The 19,912-nt window shown below is 38.5% G+C and overlaps 1 protein-coding gene across 1 annotated transcript in view; it reads right to left on the minus strand.

The window, feature by feature from the left end:
• The window catches only part of LOC115410678 (RNA binding protein fox-1 homolog 3-like), a 118,548-nt gene extending 107,861 nt beyond the window's left edge, over window positions 1-10,687 (minus strand). Inside the window, exon 1 of the mRNA XM_030122426.1 lies at window positions 10,581-10,687. Coding sequence (XP_029978286.1) covers window positions 10,581-10,598 — 18 coding nt within the window. The 5' untranslated portion in view covers window positions 10,599-10,687. The remainder of the gene's footprint in view (window positions 1-10,580) is intronic.
• Between the last annotated feature and the right edge of the window lie 9,225 nt (window positions 10,688-19,912).

The following is a 19,912-nucleotide window of genomic DNA, read 5'->3' on the forward strand; positions in this document are numbered from 1 at the left end:
TTTACAGGTCTACCTAAAAAAATCCATTAGACAACTGCAGCTCATTCAGAACTCTGCTGCTGGAGTCCTCATTAAGACCAGAAAAGTGGACCACATTAGTCCAACTCTGAGCTCCTTACACTGGCTGCCTGTCCATCAGAGGATAGACTTTACAGTTCTGTTGCTGGTCTATAAAGCTCTGAATGGTTTAGGACCAAAATCCATCAGTGACCTCCTGACCCAGTATGAACCCCCCAGACCCCTCAGGTCATCTGGATCCGGTCTGTTGTCAGTTTCCAGAGTCAGAACCAGACATGGAGAAGCTGCGTTCAGCTTCTTTGCTCCACATGTCTGGAACAAACTCCCAGAAAACCTCAGATCAGCTGAAACACTCAGTTTATTTAAATCCAGGTTAAAGACCCACCTGTTCTCAGCTGCATTTGAAGAGAGTTTGTATTCATCAGTCCAGATCTGCACTGTTCCTTTTAAGCTAAAAGTTTTTATCTGTTTTATCTGCTTGTCTGTTTTATCTGTTGATCTGTTGTATCTATTTATCTGGTTTGTTTGTTTGTTTTCCTCATGCCTATACTTTTCATTGCTTCTGTTGTAATGCGTTTAATGTTTTATGTTAAGCACCTTGAATTGTCTTGTACATGAAATGTGCTGTAGAAATAAACCTGCCTTGCCTTGCCTATATGGTCACTCATCTAACTGTACATTTCACACTGATCCCACTTTCAGCAGCTTCGACTGCATCGTCACCCACGGTTGGACATGGTTGGACACGGTTCACCGGCTGATCGAGACAGAGCCGAGGAGGGATTGAGGGCTGGTGGCGGAGTATTGATCCAGTGCTCAGTTTATTGGCCTTGAGCCCCACACTCTAGTCTGTTACAACCTGTGTGTGGAAAACACAGAGATTCACAAAAAAAGGACCGATGGCATCAACACCAGTCGGCTGAGATTCAGGTTCATCGGACTCACACACAAAAGCATTCTGTTCATTTAAAGCAGAGCTCTCAAACTCATTTTCTTTCAGGGGCCACATTCAGCCCAATTTGATCTCCAGTGGGCCGAACCGGTAAAATAATAGCATACTAACCTATAAATAATGGCAACTCCTAATTTTTGTCCTTGTTTTAGTGCAAAAAACCCCATTAAATTATGAAAATACTTACTTTTATAAACTATCCAAACAAAAAAGATATAATTAATCTGAAAAAACTGAAATTTCGTGAGAAAAATCAGTGCAATTTTAACAATATTCTGCCTCAACTTATCATTTCTACATGTGAGGGGGTTAGTGGAGACAGGTTAGAAGTTGGGAAAATTTCGTGTAAGATCAGCTGAATAATAGAGGAATAGAACCAGGGAGCTGGACATTGAAAGTATGTAAAGTTTCACTTTTGTTTCACGGCATTAGTTATATATATGTATATATGTATGTAATTGTGTATGTATGTGTGTATGAATATGTATTTACATACAGGGTGGGGAAGCAAAATTTACAATGAACATTTAGTTGTTTTTTCTCAGCAGGCACTACGTCAATTATTTTGAAACCAAACATATATTGATGTCATAATCATACCTAACACTATTATCCATACCTTTTCAGAAACTTTTGCCCATATGAGTAATCAGGAAAGTAAACGTCAAAGAGTGTGTGATTTGCTGAATGCACTCGTCACACCAAAGGAGATTTCAAAAATAGTTGGAGTGTCCATAAAGACTGTTTATAATGGAAAGAAGAGAATGACTATGAGCAAAACTATTATGAGAAAGTCTGGAAGTGGAGGAAGCAACAAAAAACGTACCAAAGGTTTTATTAAAGCTCTCAAATCCAAAATCCTAAAGGATCCAACCAAATCCATGAGAAAAATGGCAATTGAACTTGAGGTAGACAACAAGACCGTTAGAAAAAATTCAGTAAAATATGATTTGAAGATTTAAATTCTCATGACTTTCAATAAACTAATTGGTCATACACTGTCTTTCAATCCCTGCCTCAAAATATTGTAAATTTTGCTTCCCCACCCTGTACATGTGTTACTGTATTATGTGTTTATATAAATCATATTATATTTTTTCATAATTAGGGCTGGGTAAAAAAATCGATTTAATCGATCTAAGATCGATCTCATTTTAATTTTGCGTAATTGATTAATAGTGGTTGAGATCGATTTTTCAGAGCAGGACCGGGAGTACACAGAACCGCGGGCAGCTCCGTCTTGCGAACCCCTGGGGAAGACTTGGTCTCACTTTCAAAAAAGACGCGGAGGGGAAACCTCCTCCGCTGGAGGTCCTCCGGCCTCAAACTCGAACCCACAGTGTGAAGGAACTCGCCGTCCGGCGAGTCACGGAACCCTGTCGATCTTGGAATAATAACTTGGATCCATACTATCACCCATGGCTGAGTATGGAGTTAGAGGAATACTAAAGCGACAATGTCTGACCGCTGCACTACCCATGACCAACATTCACGGAGCGCGCACACCCCCCAGCCCCGCTCCGCTTCGACCAACAATCACGGAGCAACCCCCCCCCCCGCCCCCCAATGTGTAGAAGCCTCCAGCCATAAAACAGAATAAAGATGACGAAGTCTGCTCTGATCCACTGTAAAAACATGGCGTCCATAACTTTTTGAGTTATCTTGCACATGGACAGACAGACAAACCAACACCGGCAAAAAAATAACCTCCTTGGCAGAGGTAATCAATCAATCAATGGACATATGTCATCAACCTCTGCACCATCCGTCTATGACTTCATTCGTGTCAGTGGAAATGCTGCAGTTGAACTGTGCTGCCGTTACATTCCTTTAACATCTATGACAGTATTTAGTTGGAGTGATTGGAGATTAAACTACTGCCCATAGTTACCACTGAAGGGAAACATCAGCAAAAATGGAGAATAATTAGTCAAGGATTGCAGTGTTAGTGGAAACATTGAGAGTTTGACATAAACTTTTCAGACAAAGGTTGAACTTAAAGTCATCTATTCACTTCCACTTTGGTGATGGAGACTCATCTAAAGCGGGGGACACACAAATAAGGATTTTCAAAATCTGAAGAGATGTTTTATCTGTTCCAGACCCCACACATGAAGATAAAAAGTCAGGCATTGAACAGTTTTGATGGTACTGTGTGTTTCCAATACTGTTCAGCCCTATCCCAGAACCCCCCCCCAAGTAAGAACTGAAGGACTGAACCGCAGGAAACAGGCTGATGATGAAGACACAAAAGGTGAGAAAGAGGAAGAAACACCTGAACAAAGCTGAGTCCACCTCTCATCACCTGTGCTCTTTCTTTTGTGCTTCCTGTCTTTTCACGTTTCCTGTCAACAGCCTGAGTGTGAACAACGTGACACCGTCCACTTGAACCTTTTATCAGCAGCAGATGTTCTTTTGCCAACAGCAGTTAAAGCGTGGGCGGATCAGGAGGGACTCCGCTGCCGATGCTCAACTCACAGATCTGAGCATCTTTAAGAAACATATTCTGCACAATGTCTCAGCAGCATCAGCCTCTGATGGGGGAAATGCTCACAATTAGAATTCTTAAAGCAATTACAGTCCACACAACCCAGGAGCTTTACACTAAATGGGCTAAACTAAGCCTGAGGGGAGTGAATTTCCATCCTAAGTTACTTCCCATAATTCACAGCATTGAGTTTTAACTTGTGAAACTCAGGAAAGGTTGAAAGCAGAGGCAGTAACAGTGTATAGTCTGTTTCCTCCAGTAGAAGTACATGGACCGCAGTAAAATGGAACCCAAGGACGAATTCAACTTCAACTCAGGAAACGTGAAAATGTAGATGATCAAAAAAGTGTCCAAAGTCCAGAAGTCAAAAGTGGACAAGGACATTTCAACCTTGGATCTCAAACCAAATTCAATCTAAAAGAAATAAATACCCGAATACACAAACTGACAATAATGATCAATAATAATTACTCCAATTTACAAACCAGTTTCACATAGTACGGATATTTGTCTCAAAATGTAAAGACAAAAATAAAACTGATGTCGGAAAACTAGATACTGTAGAATTTGTATTGTACTTTATTGTTAGTCTGGTAAGCGTAGCTGTCACTGAATCCCAGTGTAAGTCTGACAAACTGATGAGCTGAACCTTAACAGCACTCTGTTAAAACACACAACAGCTTTTCTTGATCTTCAGACATCAACAGCCCGGGAACACACAGCTGCCTTGTTGTGAATCCTTGCAGCAGGTCTGTCAGGCTCTACCAGTGTTCATCCCTGCAGCAGGTCTGTCAGGCTCTACAGCATGTTCATCCCTGCAGCAGGTCTGTCAGGCTCTACCAGCGTGTCCATCCCTGCAGCAAGTCTGTCAGGCTCTAGAGTATGTTCATCCCTGCAGCAGGTCTGTCAGGCTCTACAGCATGTTCATCCCTGCAGCAGGTCTGTCAGGCTCTACCAGCGTGTCCATCCCTGCAGCAAGTCTGTCAGGCTCTAGAGTATGTTCATCCCTGCAGCAGGTCTGTCAGGCTCTACCAGTGTCCATCCCTGCAGCAGGTCTGTCAGGCTCTACCAGCGTGTCCATCCCTGCAGCAGGTCTGTCAGGCTCTACCAGTGTCCATCCCTGCAGCAAGTCTGTCAGGCTCTACAGCGTGTTCATCCCTGCAGCAGGTCTGTCAGGCTCTACCAGCGTGTCCATCCCTGCAGCAAGTCTGTCAGGCTCTAGAGTATGTTCATCCCTGCAGCAGGTCTGTCAGGCTCTACCAGTGTCCATCCCTGCAGCAGGTCTGTCAGGCTCTACCAGCGTGTCCATCCCTGCAGCAGGTCTGTCAGGCTCTACCAGTGTCCATCCCTGCAGCAAGTCTGTCAGGCTCTACAGCGTGTTCATCCCTGCAGCAGGTCTGTCAGGCTCTACCAGCGTGTCCATCCCTGCAGCAGGTCTGTCAGGCTCTACCAGTGTCCATCCCTGCAGCAAGTCTGTCAGGCTCTACAGCGTGTCCATCCCTGCAGCAGGTCTGTCAGGCTCTACAGCGTGTCCATCCCTGCAGCAGGTCTGTCAGGCTCTACAGCGTGTCCATCCCTGCAGTACGTCTGTCAGGCTCAAACAGTGAGTTTTACCTTGCAGCTGGTCTATCAGGCTCTTTCACTGAGTTCATCCCTGCAGCAGGTCTGTCAGGTTCTTTCAGTGTGTTTCCATAAAAACCTCTTTACGTACATGGTTTGACTTGGCGTTGTTGCTCCACACCATGTTTAACCCTGATAATGGGATGGAGCCCAAACACACCTGGATGTTCCACATAAATGCCATGTGAACTTACGTGTGCATCCATGTACAACACCTTTACTCCATAAAACATTCATTTATTCATTCATTCATTATCTGAACCTGCTTTATCCTCACTAGGGTCACGGGGGTCGCTTAGAGCCTATCCCAGCTACTTATGGGCAAAGGCGGGGTACACCCTGGACATTTCGCCAGTTCATCGCAGGGCTGACATATAGAGACAAAACAATCACTCTCACATTCACATCTATGGGCAATTTAGATTAACCCATTAACCTATCAGTGCATGTCTTTGGATTGTGGGAGGAACCCGGAGAGAACCCACGCAGACACAGGGAGAACATGCAAACTCCACACAGAAAGGTCCCACCCGCAGTCGACTGGTGTTGGAATCAAACCCAGGACCTTCTTGCTGTGAGGCACGAGCGCTATCCACTGCACCACCGTGTCGCTCCATAAAACACATTCATCTCATTTTGCTCTGGCCTTCACTCTTCATCTCAGTGATGATGCTTTTTCTACTCATCAAATTCTAGTAGCCCAGTAATGTTCTCAAATAAGGCACAATTTAATTCCAAAAACCAGATCTGTGTAGGAGTAATCTGGATTTACACTCAACAGACAAAATGACAACTGTCTCCCTTTCTTACATTACCTTAGCCCTTTCCTTTCCTTTCCTTTCCTTTCCTTTCCTTTCCTTTCCTTAACTCAGACTGACCAGTAACATTATCCCTCTATGTTTGTCTCTATTTCCTGGATTTTTTGGAGTTGGGGCTTGAATGATATTGAATTGATGTTTACTGATGAATGTGGAAGGATCAGGTCAGTATGTGTCATCTGTGAATTCCAGGTGCTTGGACATAAACCAAAGTGCTCACGATCAGACTACTTTACTTCATTTGATCCCGTAACAGTTACACAACACACACCATAAAGGAGCGTCACATCACACCTGAGCTCCTCTGAATGAAGTTACTGCTGCTGTTCAACATGTGACACACCTCCATTCATCACGTTTCTGCCTGAGTTCTGTTAACATCCACAACAGACTCTGATGGATGCTTCAGCGGCATCAGGATGTCGACAGGAAATTCTATAGATGCGTGAAAGTTGGTTTGATTTCGCAGCTGTGTGTGTGTGTGTGTGTGTGTGTGTGTGCATGTGATCCAAGGTTATAATAGTTTTGGATTTTTCATTACAGTTTAGTTTTATTTAGTTTTGACTTTTTTTCTCTAATTCAGTTAGTTTCAATTAGTTTTTAGAGCAGGTTTGCTAGTTTTTATTAGTTTTTGTTATTTTCTAAATGCTTAGTTTTAGTTTAGTTTTAGTTTTTTCGTATCTTTTATCTTCTTCGCCGTCATATTCAAATAAATCCCATACAGCACTCTGCTGCTTTCTCCCAACTTTAGTCTCCATGTTTCCAGGTAGAGTGGGGACCAGAAGATGACTGGAAACAACAAGTGACCACAAGTGACAGACCGTTAAATATCATATGGTGTCAGCAGCTAAAATTGCTTGAGGGAAATATATTGATTTCATATCAATCTGACATTGACAAAGACAAAAACGAAGGGAATTTTATTCATAATTTTTATGTTTTAGTTAGTTTTGTAAACACACAATACAGTTTCAGTTAGTTATTGTTTTTTCTTGTAATTATAGTTTTTATTTATTTCAGTGAACAAAAATGTTTTTTCAATTCTAGTTTTTGTCATTTCGTTAGTTTTCGTTAACGATAATAACCTTGATGTGATCTCATTAAATCTGTGTAATCTGAGGGTTTTGACATTTCTGCAGTTTTTATCATCGTGCTGAAATTTGGAGAAACACCTGAAACATTCGAACCTCTGATGTAAAACAAGGACAAACAATGACATAGAATTAGTATCAACTAGAAAAGCACTCGGAGAGCGCAGACCTCCGCCAAGGTAGATCAGTGCCCCCCCCCCGATCACCACCAAAATTTAAATATTCGTTAGTATCAGTATCAACATTTCCTGAAATTTTCATCCAAATCCGTTCATAACTTTTTGAGTTATCTTGCACACGGACAGACAGACAAACCAACGCCAGCAAACAAAAATAACCTCCTTGGCAGAGGTAATCAATCAATCAATGGACATATGTCATCAACCTCTGCACCGTCCCTCTATGACTTCACTCATGTCAGTGGAAATGCTGCAGTTGAACTGTGCTGCCGTTACATTCCTTTAACATCTATGACAGTATTTAGTCGGAGTGACTGGAGATTAAACTACTGCCCATAGTTACCACTGAAGGGAAACATCAGTAAAAATGGAGAATAATTAGACAGACAGACAGACAGACAAAGCAACGCCGGCAAAAACATAACCTCCTTGGCGGACGAAAATATACAGTGAAGACACTGAAACAGTTGACTTCATCCATGCTTTGGCCTTTTGTTTCCTCAGATGAACCACTGCATTCTCTACTCCTGCTGCTGAAAATCCAAACACCTGAAGCTCATTTAGAACATGGCCTAAGTTTATGCTCATTTTTGATGTCATGTTTCCGTATAATATATTAACATATCACCAAATTAGATTAGAAAGCGTAAAATGACAAAGTATGAGCTGACTTCAGCTGATTAAATAGAAAATTAACAAGATACGCATTTAATAAAAATAAAGAACAAAAAAAGCAGTAAATCAATAAGATGATCCATGATTCCAATGAACAATGCTTTTTCTCTGTGAAATTAGAAAAAGATCTCTAACATTCCTACAATGAAAAAAATGATTTTTGGTATAGTAATATTTATTAGGTTAAGGTCACAATTTTTATTTTCTAATTGTAAGTATCAGTGACAACTAGAATTATTCGAGCAAAATTAATGTCATTCATGTAATAAATAAACTGTGTGGGAAGAGTAAGTTGTATTCTGTATTTTCACATAATATTCAAAGGTTATAGTCATTACACATTACACATTTGCCGGAACCTGGAAATACCAAGTAAGTTTTAATAGACAATTTAAACTGCAGAAAAATATGTCAAATGTTGTGTAAATGTTACTTAAATATTGTCCATTAATAAAAGTTAGAAAAAGTATTGTAGCGAGACACACTGATCGTAATGGAGGCAGTTTGTGCAGAGTCATGTGACTTACATAGTTTACAGTGTCACTGAGTCATGTGATGGTGCGCTACCTTGGAAGTTGTAAATATTGGTTAAAGGGAAGTGTGTGTTCTGTGGTTCTATGACTCATGTTCTGCCTGTAGAGGAGAGAATCTGAGTGAACTGGGTGGAAGGAATATTTCAGTTTGACTCCGTGACTGAATGCTCTTTGCTGCTGTCAGACAGTCTGGGCCAGTTTAAATACGTGTAGATTAATGAAAGTAAATACCACTGCCTTTACATAAGTGTGTGGTGTATTGGGATCTGAGAAGTGTGACTGATGTTCACGCTCCTGTAACTTTATTCTACAAAAACACAGTATTTAAAAATTACCTTGAAAAGCCATTAGCTTTAGGTGCATTAGCATTAGCATTTTTCAGTTTGAAGCAGTCAGTGTCTAAATAAAACTTACAAAGAAGGAAAAAGTCAAATTCAATGACCATATTAATAATAATTAACAAAGTATAAGCTGACTTTAGCTGATTAAATCAAAAACGAACAAGATACATATTTAATAAAAAATAAAGAACAAAATAAGCAGTAAATCATTTAGATGATCAATGCCTTCTATGAACAATGGTTTTTCTTTGTGAAATTAGAAAAACGATCTCTAACATTCCTACATGTTTTCTGAAAATTCAGTTCACATATGGATGGAAACCAAATTGTCACTTGTCATACACTTTTTTTCTCGATATTTGAATAAAAATAAATAATATTTTTTTAAAAAAACAGTGTTTCCCTGTCACCACTATCCAATTTGTGTGTGTTTTTAATCCATTCCTTTGGTTTTGCTTTTTGATTATGATGATGATGATGATGAAATTCTTTACTCAGTCATCACATACAACCAGTGTCAACACTCCAAACATTACCAACAGGTTAGTGACTGAAAAGGCACAGGCAGAAGCAGAATGCTTCTATTAATGCCTATTCTACGGAACAAATTCAGTTACCCAGCATTCAATATAGGAAAAAGAAAAAAACAACAATGCATACAACCAAACAAACAAGCAAAAACATAAAAAAGTGAAACTAAACCAGAAAAATCGAAAACATAACCAACCAAATTAATGGTAATTTAATATAGAGTCAAAAATAAATTATTTACTTATTACTTATTTTCAGAACCGATTCGCACTTTGCTGTATTCAGAGGAGCAGCATCAGTGGGAAGTCCGACAGCCACGGTTTGGGAATCTACCAACATGTCCAACAACCAGCAGCACTGAAAACACAGAAGGCCATGACAAGCCTGAGACAGGAAGTGACCAGAACATAACCCTCACAAACATCAGATCTGTCAACCTGCCTGGATCTGAGGCTCTGCTATGTGGCCGTACACTGTTCCCAGAATGCCTCTGTTCTGATGGAGGCAAAACAGCCATAAAACCAGAGGGAACATGAGCGAAACCAAGGTTTATCAGTGGGTTTAACCTCCTGAGTCCCAGGAAATGTCAGCAAAGTACAATCTTTTTTTTGTTTTTTATTAAATAAGTGCCTATATTGGAAACATCATGATGCAACAGTTTTTTCAGATGCATTTTTTTTTTTTTTTTTAATGGAATGTCCTTTGTGGTGGACAGTTTTCTTTTTTTTTGTATAAAGTTGTGAAACTCTTGTCACCAATGTGGACAGAAAACCCACAGCTGGGTCTGAGGAGGTTAAAGGTCTGGTCCAGGACTGTGTGAGTGGGACCAGATCTGAAGATTCAAGAGTTGACGATGATGATGATGATGAAAGTCTTTATTCAGTCATCACATACAACCAGTGTCAACACTCCAAACATTACCAACAGATTAGTGACTGAAAAGGCACAGGCAGAAGCAGAATGCTTCTATTAATGCATGTCCTACAGAACAAATTCAGTTACCCAGCATTCAATACAGGAAAATGAAAAAACAGCAATGCATACAACCAAACAAACAAGCAAAAACATAAAAAAGTGAAACTAAACCAGAAAAATAAAAAACATAACCAAGCAAATTAATGGTAATTTAATGCAGAGTCGAAAATAAATTATTTCAATTATTTCAGTTCAAAGCAATGACCATGAGAAGAAATGAAAGACCGATAAGTGCATCGTTTAATCAACTTTAAATAATAAGATAAAACTAGAGAGCAGCCACAGTCAGTCAGTCAGTCTGTGCAGGGGCCAGCCCCCGCCCCCCCTGGCCCCGCCCCCCACAGGGCCTCAGTACTCACCCAGAAATACATCATCATCAGCCTGGGAGGGGATGAAGAGTCTGGGGTGGAGAAGCAAGGAAGGAAGGAAGGAAGAAAGGAAGGAAGGAGCCCAAATGCCAGCGCTCTTTGTCTGTTTGTTCGTTTCGTCTGTTCCGTTGTTGTTTGTTTGTTTGTTGTTGTTGTTGTTTTCAGTCTGTCTCTGAACTTCCTCTTCTTTCGTCTTGGAGGTTCCGTTGGGTCGTGCTGTCACACTCAGCTGATGGTTAACCGCTCACTGCCTGCTGTTTGTGGTTTGGTTTGTGTCCTCCTGCCCTGATGATGCCGTTCTTCTTCTTCTTCTTCTTCTTCTTCTTCTTCTTCTCCTTCTTCCTCCTCTTCCTTCTCCTCCTGATGCTGACTCTTCCAAACTTCCTTCTTGTCACAGTTAAAGCTCTCCGGCTGCTTCTCCTCCCACTGAACCTTTCCAAAACTCTTTGTTTGCTTCTCGTCCAGTGGAGGAGGAAACCCACAGACAGATGGAGGACAAAGCAGTGCTGGGAGACGTTCCTCTTGGTTTTGGTTCTTTACTTTATTTCTTCTTCTTCTTCTTCTTCTCTTCTCCAACTTCCACCCTTTTCCTGCCAGCTCAGCACATCCTGCCCTGTTTTCTTCTTCTTGACGGTTTCTAACCAGCTTTCTGTTTCACTGTCTCCTCGAAGTCTGACGGAGTGCACTCTCTACCTGGGCTTTCTCCCTTCTTTTTTTTTTTTTTGTTCTTACGTAGCTTCAGTCCAACAAACCCCGTTCAGATCTGAGGGGGAGACAAGTGGGAGCCGGACTTCTGTTTTCAGCATTTCCTGGATGGAAGAAGCGCAGGAGAGGCTGCATGGGGGAGGGAAAAGGCTGGAGAGGAGACCACCACAACGGTACAGTAGCACAGAGGCTTTCAACTGGGGAGATGAGGGATGGGGAGGGGGAGACGAAGAGAGAGAGAGAGAGAGAGCGAGGAGGGAGGGAGGGAGGGAGGGAGGGAGGGAGGGAGGAGGAGGGAGGGGGAGGGAGGCTGGTTGTGCAGATACATGCTGAGAAGTGGAGGAGGAGGAAAGACGCAGCAGCTCGACTGGTGTTTGGGCTAAAGAGGCAACGATACCAGCCAGGTTCATGAAGTTGGACTGGAGCATTAAAGGGGGAGGAGCCATGGGGGGGCATTATGTACTGGGTAGGGCAGTGTATTGGCAAGAAGCTGGTGATACGATACAAATCACAATACTAGGATCGCGATACGATATATCACGATATATATCATGATACTGTTAAAAAGGCAATTTTTTGTTTGTTTCTTTTTTTTAATGATTATTTCCATGAAGAATTGAATTACACCACAAATCTGCACAAATACTAAACACATTTTTATCTGATCACAACAGGATCTAATGCTATATCACAAAATGTTCCTGTGTTCAAACTGAAATTCTGTTTTACAGACATTGCAGTTTAAGATCCTGTTCAAATGTTCATATTCTATTAGTTCAGAATAGGGATGTAACGATTACCTGTAAAAAGATAAACTGTGTGGAAATTTCTGATGGTTAATATTACCATTTAAATTCTAATTATCATGATAACCGTGTTCAATTACCGCACTAAGAAAACTAGAAAACTCGATATGAAAATGGTCAAACAAACTCCACTATGACCTGTCCAACTACTGTTTTTCCCACTCAAAAAAACACTCAGGAATCAACAGGAATTGGAAAAGGAATTGGATTGGTAAGCAGAATCGACAATCGCATTGATATTGATCAAATCCTATTTATTCCCACCCCTAATGCCGATATCTGTTACGTCCATACGTTTCCATCTTTAATGCACATTTTTATGTTTGATGTTTACATGTTAATATTTGAATATTTCTGCCACAGAAAGTACATTGTGCATGTTAGTTTATTTGTTTTTTTCAAAATACAACTTGGTTAAATTATTTCAGTGTGTGTATAAGTACTTTTTGAACATTCTGAGCACAATTTCAACAATACCACAATAATAATGATAACCATGATAATTACGGTCACAATAACCGTGATATGAAAACTTCATATTGTTACATCCCCTGTTCAGAACTAACATCAGAACATTATTTTAGTTCAATCCCAACAAAGGAGAAAACATTATGTAATAAAAGAGTGTTAAATAATAAATAAAATGCAAACAAAAAAGAAAAACAACAACAAAAAAAAACTAAAATGAACCTCCACAATATCTGCATTTGAATAAATACCTAAAAATATCAATCCAGTACTTTTTAATATCGATACAGTATTGTGAAATGAAATATTGCGTTATGTTGCAGAACCGATATTTTCTTACACCCCCAGTGCTGGGGACAGGGGACAAAGGAATAAGAAATAAAACCTTCAGACATTTTGATAATCCATAAATCTTTTCAAAATGTTTTAAATTCTTGGTCAAACAAAGCTCAAAAACTTGCAACAAATTCACACTGAGAATTATTAGGTTCTTACCAAGATTAAAAAATAATAATAATTAATAGATTTAGAAGTGTTAGATAACTGATCTTGTTTAAGAGTTAATCCTCTGTTAACATCTGTAGACATGCTTAACAATCTGAATTCAACAAACCGAGTCCAGTGAACTTCTCTCGCTGCGTGGACAGACGTTCAACTTATTCTGTCCTCAGATTTTTATCTTGTTTTTAGACACGCCTCCTTTTTTGCAGTGAACTCTAAAATTTTAACTATGCTCTACTCAAATTAATCAGTGTAGCTGTTTTTGCACTCAAAAATATCGAGTAAATGTAAAAGCTGTGAAATAATTTAGATTTGCCTGATGAATTAAGTAAATGTCATTAAAAAACTGAAGAAGATCCATGAAATATTAAATTCAGCTGATTTAATTAAAATGTTAAGTCTACGCAATAGTAAAAAAATGATGCAACACTAAAAAAATGAGTAGATATAATTTAAATATTAGGTAGATGCAGCTGAAAATGAGGTTATTATTTAAATAAACATCTGATACATTTATTCAGTGTTTTTATTGAATGTATTTCATAACGAATTTTCAAATGTCAGAGTTAATATTGTATCGTGGTTGGAGGACTGGTTAAAAGTTCCCTCAGTGAAATTAAAGAGCAAGATGTGTTTTTAATTTGACTAGTGAACTAGTGAACTTTACACTAGTGAATAGTGAACATGTCGCAGATAATCCCAGATGAACAGGTTCGATGTTGTTGGACCTACAGCTTTCACTTATGGTGCACCTCAACAAAAATAAAACACAAAGAGGACAATAAACATTCACCTCCACACTGTAAGAACGGATAAGTTCAGTTTACTTCAAAAAATCTGAGGTAACTCAGGTTGCCTTAAAAAATTTAAGTAATGAAAACTTGAGTGTATTAAACTTAAATGCTTGATTTGAATGGAATTGCTATTTTAAGTCCAACACACTAAATGCCAAGTTCATTTAACTTAAAATTTGTTGCAATGTTAATTGCTTTGTATAATCACAAACTTAATATCATCAGTTCATTGGACTCAATTCCAAGTAGATTTAATTTAAATGTATTGCAATATAAATTCCTTTTTTAAAATTATTCAACTTAATATATTGTTGCGTGGTTGGAAGTTCAAACAAAGTTAACTCAATGTAATCAGCCAATACAGACGGTGCTTTTAATTTGGTAAGGCTTAGAGTTTCGCATTGTACTAAATCAATTTTAGATGAACAGTAAATCCATAGTTCTTCCTCTGGCTCTCACTCATGGTGCAGTTCTACAAAAATACAAAAATAAACAAAAAAAGGCCAATAAACACTGACATACACACATTAACTCAAAATTAACACTAACACCACAACCCCGCTGAACCCCTGCACAGAAAAAGAACACATTTTCAACTAGAAAAGCACTCTGAGAGGACAGACCACCACCAAGGCAGATCAGTGCCCCCCCGACCCCATTCATCACCAAAATTTAATCATTTGTTCCTTGTGCCAGTACCAACATTTCCTGAAATTTTCATCCAAATCTGTCCATAACTTTTTTAGTTATCTTGCACACAGACACAGACAAACCAATGCTGGCAAAAACATAACCTCCTTGGCGGAGGTAACAACATGCCCAATACCCACAATGCAATGCAGAGATAAAAAGGTGTGGTCATGACCAAAACTTAATGATTTAATTCCATTCAACTTAAACTTTTTCGTACTTTCGACTGTGTCTACAAATTAGTAGAATATACTGAACATTTTATAGTAATGGAATAAAACTTAAATCATTTAAGTACACTGTAATTAAAGCATTTTAGTAAATACAAAGTCCGGGCTTACAGTGCACACATGAACCCCAAATACACACTAACACCACAACCTGCTGAACCCCTGCACAGAAAAACAGCACATGATCAAGCAACATGCACAATACCCACAATGCAATGTGACAAACACTATATGTTACATTTACTTGATTTTAAAATGTATTTGCTCTTCAATCTAGAAGTACTGGAGGTCAATATATGGGTTAGTTTGGAGTAAGACTTTCTTGATGACCCCCCCCCACCCCCACCCCCCCAACCAGACAATTCAAAGTAGGACGAGCCGAAGGCAAAGCACTGGCCAACACACGTCTGTCTGTAACTCCTAAAACGTACTGACTGATGAATACTACTGAGTTAGAAAAGTTCTTCTAACTGATGGTAGAAGGTTAGGGTTAGTAGAAGAGCTCCAGACGCAAATATTCACACTGGTATTTACAGAGAATATGATGGATATCTGAAAAATAGAATGAGTTACTCAAATACTCATTTCTTTTTTTGAAATAAACTTAAATAATAGATGTAAATATACGACAAAATTAACTGTTCGATTTTTAAGTGTTTATTTTGGTCCAACTCAAATTAGCACTGACAGGATTTTTATTAAGGTAGTATAGCTTTATATTATTGTGATATTTATTAAGGTAGTATAGCTTTATATTATTGTGATATTTATTAAGGTAGTATACCTTTATATTATTGTGATATTTATTAAGGCAGTATAGCTTTATATTATTGTGATATTTATTAAGGTAGTATAGCTTTTTATTATTGGGATATTTATGAAGGCCCTGAATTCTTTTACTCATACAATACTGGACTTGCCTGTAATTCTAATTTAATTATCAGTCATTCCGAAACAAAGTTTTGTCTGTCTTTTATTAGATCCATTCATTTTTGGAATGAATTACCTAAAAAGCTGAATTAACTTTATGCACTTTGAAAAAAGCTCTGAAACCCCCTTTTAACTAAACTTAACGTGTTGTAGATGAACAGTCAAAGGGATTGTACGACCCTTTTTATATTCCATATGTAAAGTTTCTGTATGAAATTCAATCTGTACTTGTATGTTTTTTTCATTGTATGTCAGGGGTGTCAAACTCATTTTCTGTCAGGGGCCAGTAAAATAATAGCACAATAGCCTATAAATAACAACTAAAAATTTTTCAGTGCAAAAAATTACATTAAATTTTGAAAATTTTTACATTTTACAAACTATCCAAAACAAAAAAGATGTGAATAAACTAAAAAAAACAAAACAAAACAAAACAAAAAACAAACAGAAATTTCTGAAGAAAAATAAGCACAATTTTATCAATATTATGTCTCAACTCATGATTTCTACATGTGCATTACAGATCAGATCTACCAAAGCACAAAACAGGCCGAATACTGTTAAAATTGCACTTATTTTTCTTTAGATATTTGAGGTTCATATTTGTACCGGTTAGTGACATTTTATTACTAAAGGATATCAGAACTGAATGTTCTTTGCAATAAATCAAAGAGAAAAAATGAGTGTTGCCATTATTTATAGGAATAATGTCATATTATTTTTTTTCACATTAAACCAAGAAGAAAATTTGAAGAAATTATTTCTAGGTTATTATGCTATTATTTTCGAGTTTGATGGCCTTGACTGTTAATATCTTCAGGTTAATTTTTGCACTTTGCAAATTCATCCCGCAGGCCAGATTGAAAGTTTTGGTGGGCTGGTTTTGGCCCTCGGGCCACATGTTTGACACCTGTGGTACATGCATTTAAGTTTGAGTCTTTTCATTCCACCACATTGGAGCTAACGGCGATCCTATTAAACAAACAAATAAAAACACATACATGAACAGGCTGAGAGTTCTGCCCTTTCTGTTGTCAGTGGACCATCTGTGGGTTCTGGTCCGTTGGTGGACAGACATGGTTCCTTTTCTACTGTTTGTACAGGAGACCATTAATCCAGGAAATAAAGGGCAGATTAATCAATAATGAAAATGTCTCCCACACGTACACACTAGTAACTCTATCCAGCTTTCTGCCAACGTTGCATCTGTATCATCATACACATGTCGTATGCGGTGTGTGTTCATGTGTGTGTCGGTCTGATGGCTGTGGATAAGACGAGCGCAGACAGAGGTGGATGCTGGATCCTGCCTCAGCACATTTCCTCCCCCCAACACCCGGAGCCCTCCCACCACCGCTCATACAGTCAATATAGCACTGATGCAGGCTGCCACCGTAACCCTTTCACCGCCAGAAACACTGCACTGCACACACACTGGGACCAGTGGGAATGCTGGGCTCTGCCTCTGCATGTGTCATCAGGATGGAAGTGGGATTTACAACCAGTCACTTAGAACAGACATTACCATATAAATACTGTATTACAAACAAAATTAGAATGATACATCTCAAGATTTTACATAACGTATATCCCTCCAACGCTATTTTGTCTCAATTTTCTGATGTGGAAAAAATGTGTCACTTTTGTCATTCTTGTCCTGAAACTACTCTACTCTTATTCTTTCTGTGTGAACACTCTTTTAACTTCTGGTCTAAAATTTAAAAATATATCATATCTAAAAGTAATGAAAAAATAACAATAACATCTCAAAATGTAATTACATATTTTGAACATGACATTGGTAATTTAGAATTTGTTGTAAATTTGATCATTTTATTTGGAAAATTCCATATACACAAAAATAAATATACCAAAACACACCCCAAATTTTAAAATCTTCCTGATGGAATTTGAAAAATATATTGAATCTTTAGAATTTATCTTTAACAAAAGAAGCACTAGCACTATAAAGACTTTAGACTCAGTCAAAGTGATGCTTTACACCAGGGCTGTCAAACTCATTTTAGTTCAGTTCCACATTCACCCCAATATGATCTCCAGTGGGCCGGACCAGTGAAATAACAACAGTGAAAATGTAAAATTACATTATGATAATGTTTACATCTACAACATTTCCTTAAAAATCTGAATAACATGAACAACCTGAAATGTCTTAAGAAAAACAAGTTCAATTTTACCAATATTCTGCCTCAGATTATCAATTTATCATTTACACATGTGCGTTACAACTACAAATTCACAAAACATTTATTAACAGGCAGAATATTGGTAAAATTGCATGTACGTCCCTTAAGACATTTCAGGTCATTCACATTTTTTGTAAGACAGTTTGTTAATATAACCATTTTCATGTAATTTTACTTTTTTTATTTTTTTTTTATTTAAATTTTTTACAATAAAACAAAGATAAAATCTGTAGTTTTCATTATTTATAGGTTATTATGCTAATATTTTACTGGTCTGACCCAATTGAGATTAATTGTTCTGTATGTGGAACCTGAATTAAAATGATTTTTACAGCATTGATTGTTAATATCTTCAGTGTAATTCATCCTACGGGCTGGATTGGACCCTTTGGTGGGCCAGATTTGGCCCCCGGGCCGCATGTTTGACACCTGCGCTTTCCACAGTAAATCTAATGAATGTATGTCAACTGGAGTGAAAATGAGATTATTCATTAATCTAAATGTTACATTTCCTGTCAATGCGGAATGAAGTTTAAGATTCAGATTATCCTGAGATCAGTCAGTTTATGTGTGTGTGTGTGTGTGTGTGTGTGTGTGTGTGTATGTGTGTGTGTAAAATGTGCAGCCTCAGTTCCTCAGACCAACTCGCTTTAGTTTTTTCCCCAGCAACTATGTTTCAAAAGAGAACATTTTCTGATCAGATCTGAGCATCACGCTATTTCAAGTGCAGGTCATGAATAAGTTAGTTCAGAGTCTGCAATGAGTGAGTGAACGGAGAGGGGGGGGGAGAGAGAGAGAGAGAGAGAGGAGCAGAGGAGGGTTAGAGAGATGACCAACAGCAGGCCCATGAGCAGAGAAACACACACACACACACACACGCACACACACGCACACACACACACACACACCCAGACATACATACACACACACATACACACACACAGACATACATGCTCACACACACACAGACACAGACACACACACACACACACACACACACAGGTACTCTCTTTACTGCTCTTCAGTGGAGTCGTTTGACATAAGTATTTGTTTTTCCAGGTATTTATTTCTACTTTAATTTTAATGCCTTCAGGATTTTTTATTCATATTTTTTTGCATCATTGACTTCTATCACAGCATCCAGACTGAATTCAACTCCAACTGTAACACACAAAGGGTACTGGTGTATCCAGTGGTGTATGAAGATAATTTTGTGCCTGTATTATTCAAGAAAAAAAAAAAAAAAAAAGCAAACAAAAAACACAGTTCTGAAACAAAAAGTGTAGCATTAGCGTTGTAACCTTTGCATGTTTCAGAATAAAATCCTCGTTCACTGAAAGGGTGGTGTTTACAAGAGGGTCTTTACTTTGATTCAGTAGACTGACAGTGTGAAGAACAGATTTTTACAAGGCATTTTGTTAAAGCTCAAGTTAAAGTTAGGAAAAGAAAGATGCTTGGGGCCCAACTGGTCCTTCAGCTGTTTCTGTTTAATATCAGGGGTTTACAGACACTAGAGCGTCCCGATAATTTACAATTCTCTTTGATATTCAGGAGTGAAAATGTAAGGGCTCAGTACTTTCCAAACAGAATCCCATCAGACGCATACCTGCATGAACAGTCAAAGGTCAACACTCAGGCCCTGGAGGCTAATGCAGACGTCTGTCCTCTGGTTTCTGGGTGTCCATTATGTCTCCTAGACTATTTCCTCTTTCAGATCCAGTGGTCTTATTCCACTGTAAAGCACTGATCCTGTAAATCTGGGTTCTATCAGACTAAAGACCCTCAGTAACATTAATAACATCCTGTCATGTTAATGTGTTATTACTGTCGAATATGATGAGATTAGACACAACATTATCTGTGAAGATTCAAAATAATTGTAGGGATAAACAAAAACAGATGTAAATATTAAATGGAAAAATTGTATTTAAACAGTGACGGATTTGGTAAAGGTTTGGATGTAATCAGGGAAATATATTTTTTAAAAAATTG

Source organism: Sphaeramia orbicularis, chromosome 19 (assembly GCF_902148855.1).
Source record: "Sphaeramia orbicularis chromosome 19, fSphaOr1.1, whole genome shotgun sequence".
NCBI lineage: Eukaryota > Metazoa > Chordata > Actinopteri > Kurtiformes > Apogonidae > Sphaeramia > Sphaeramia orbicularis.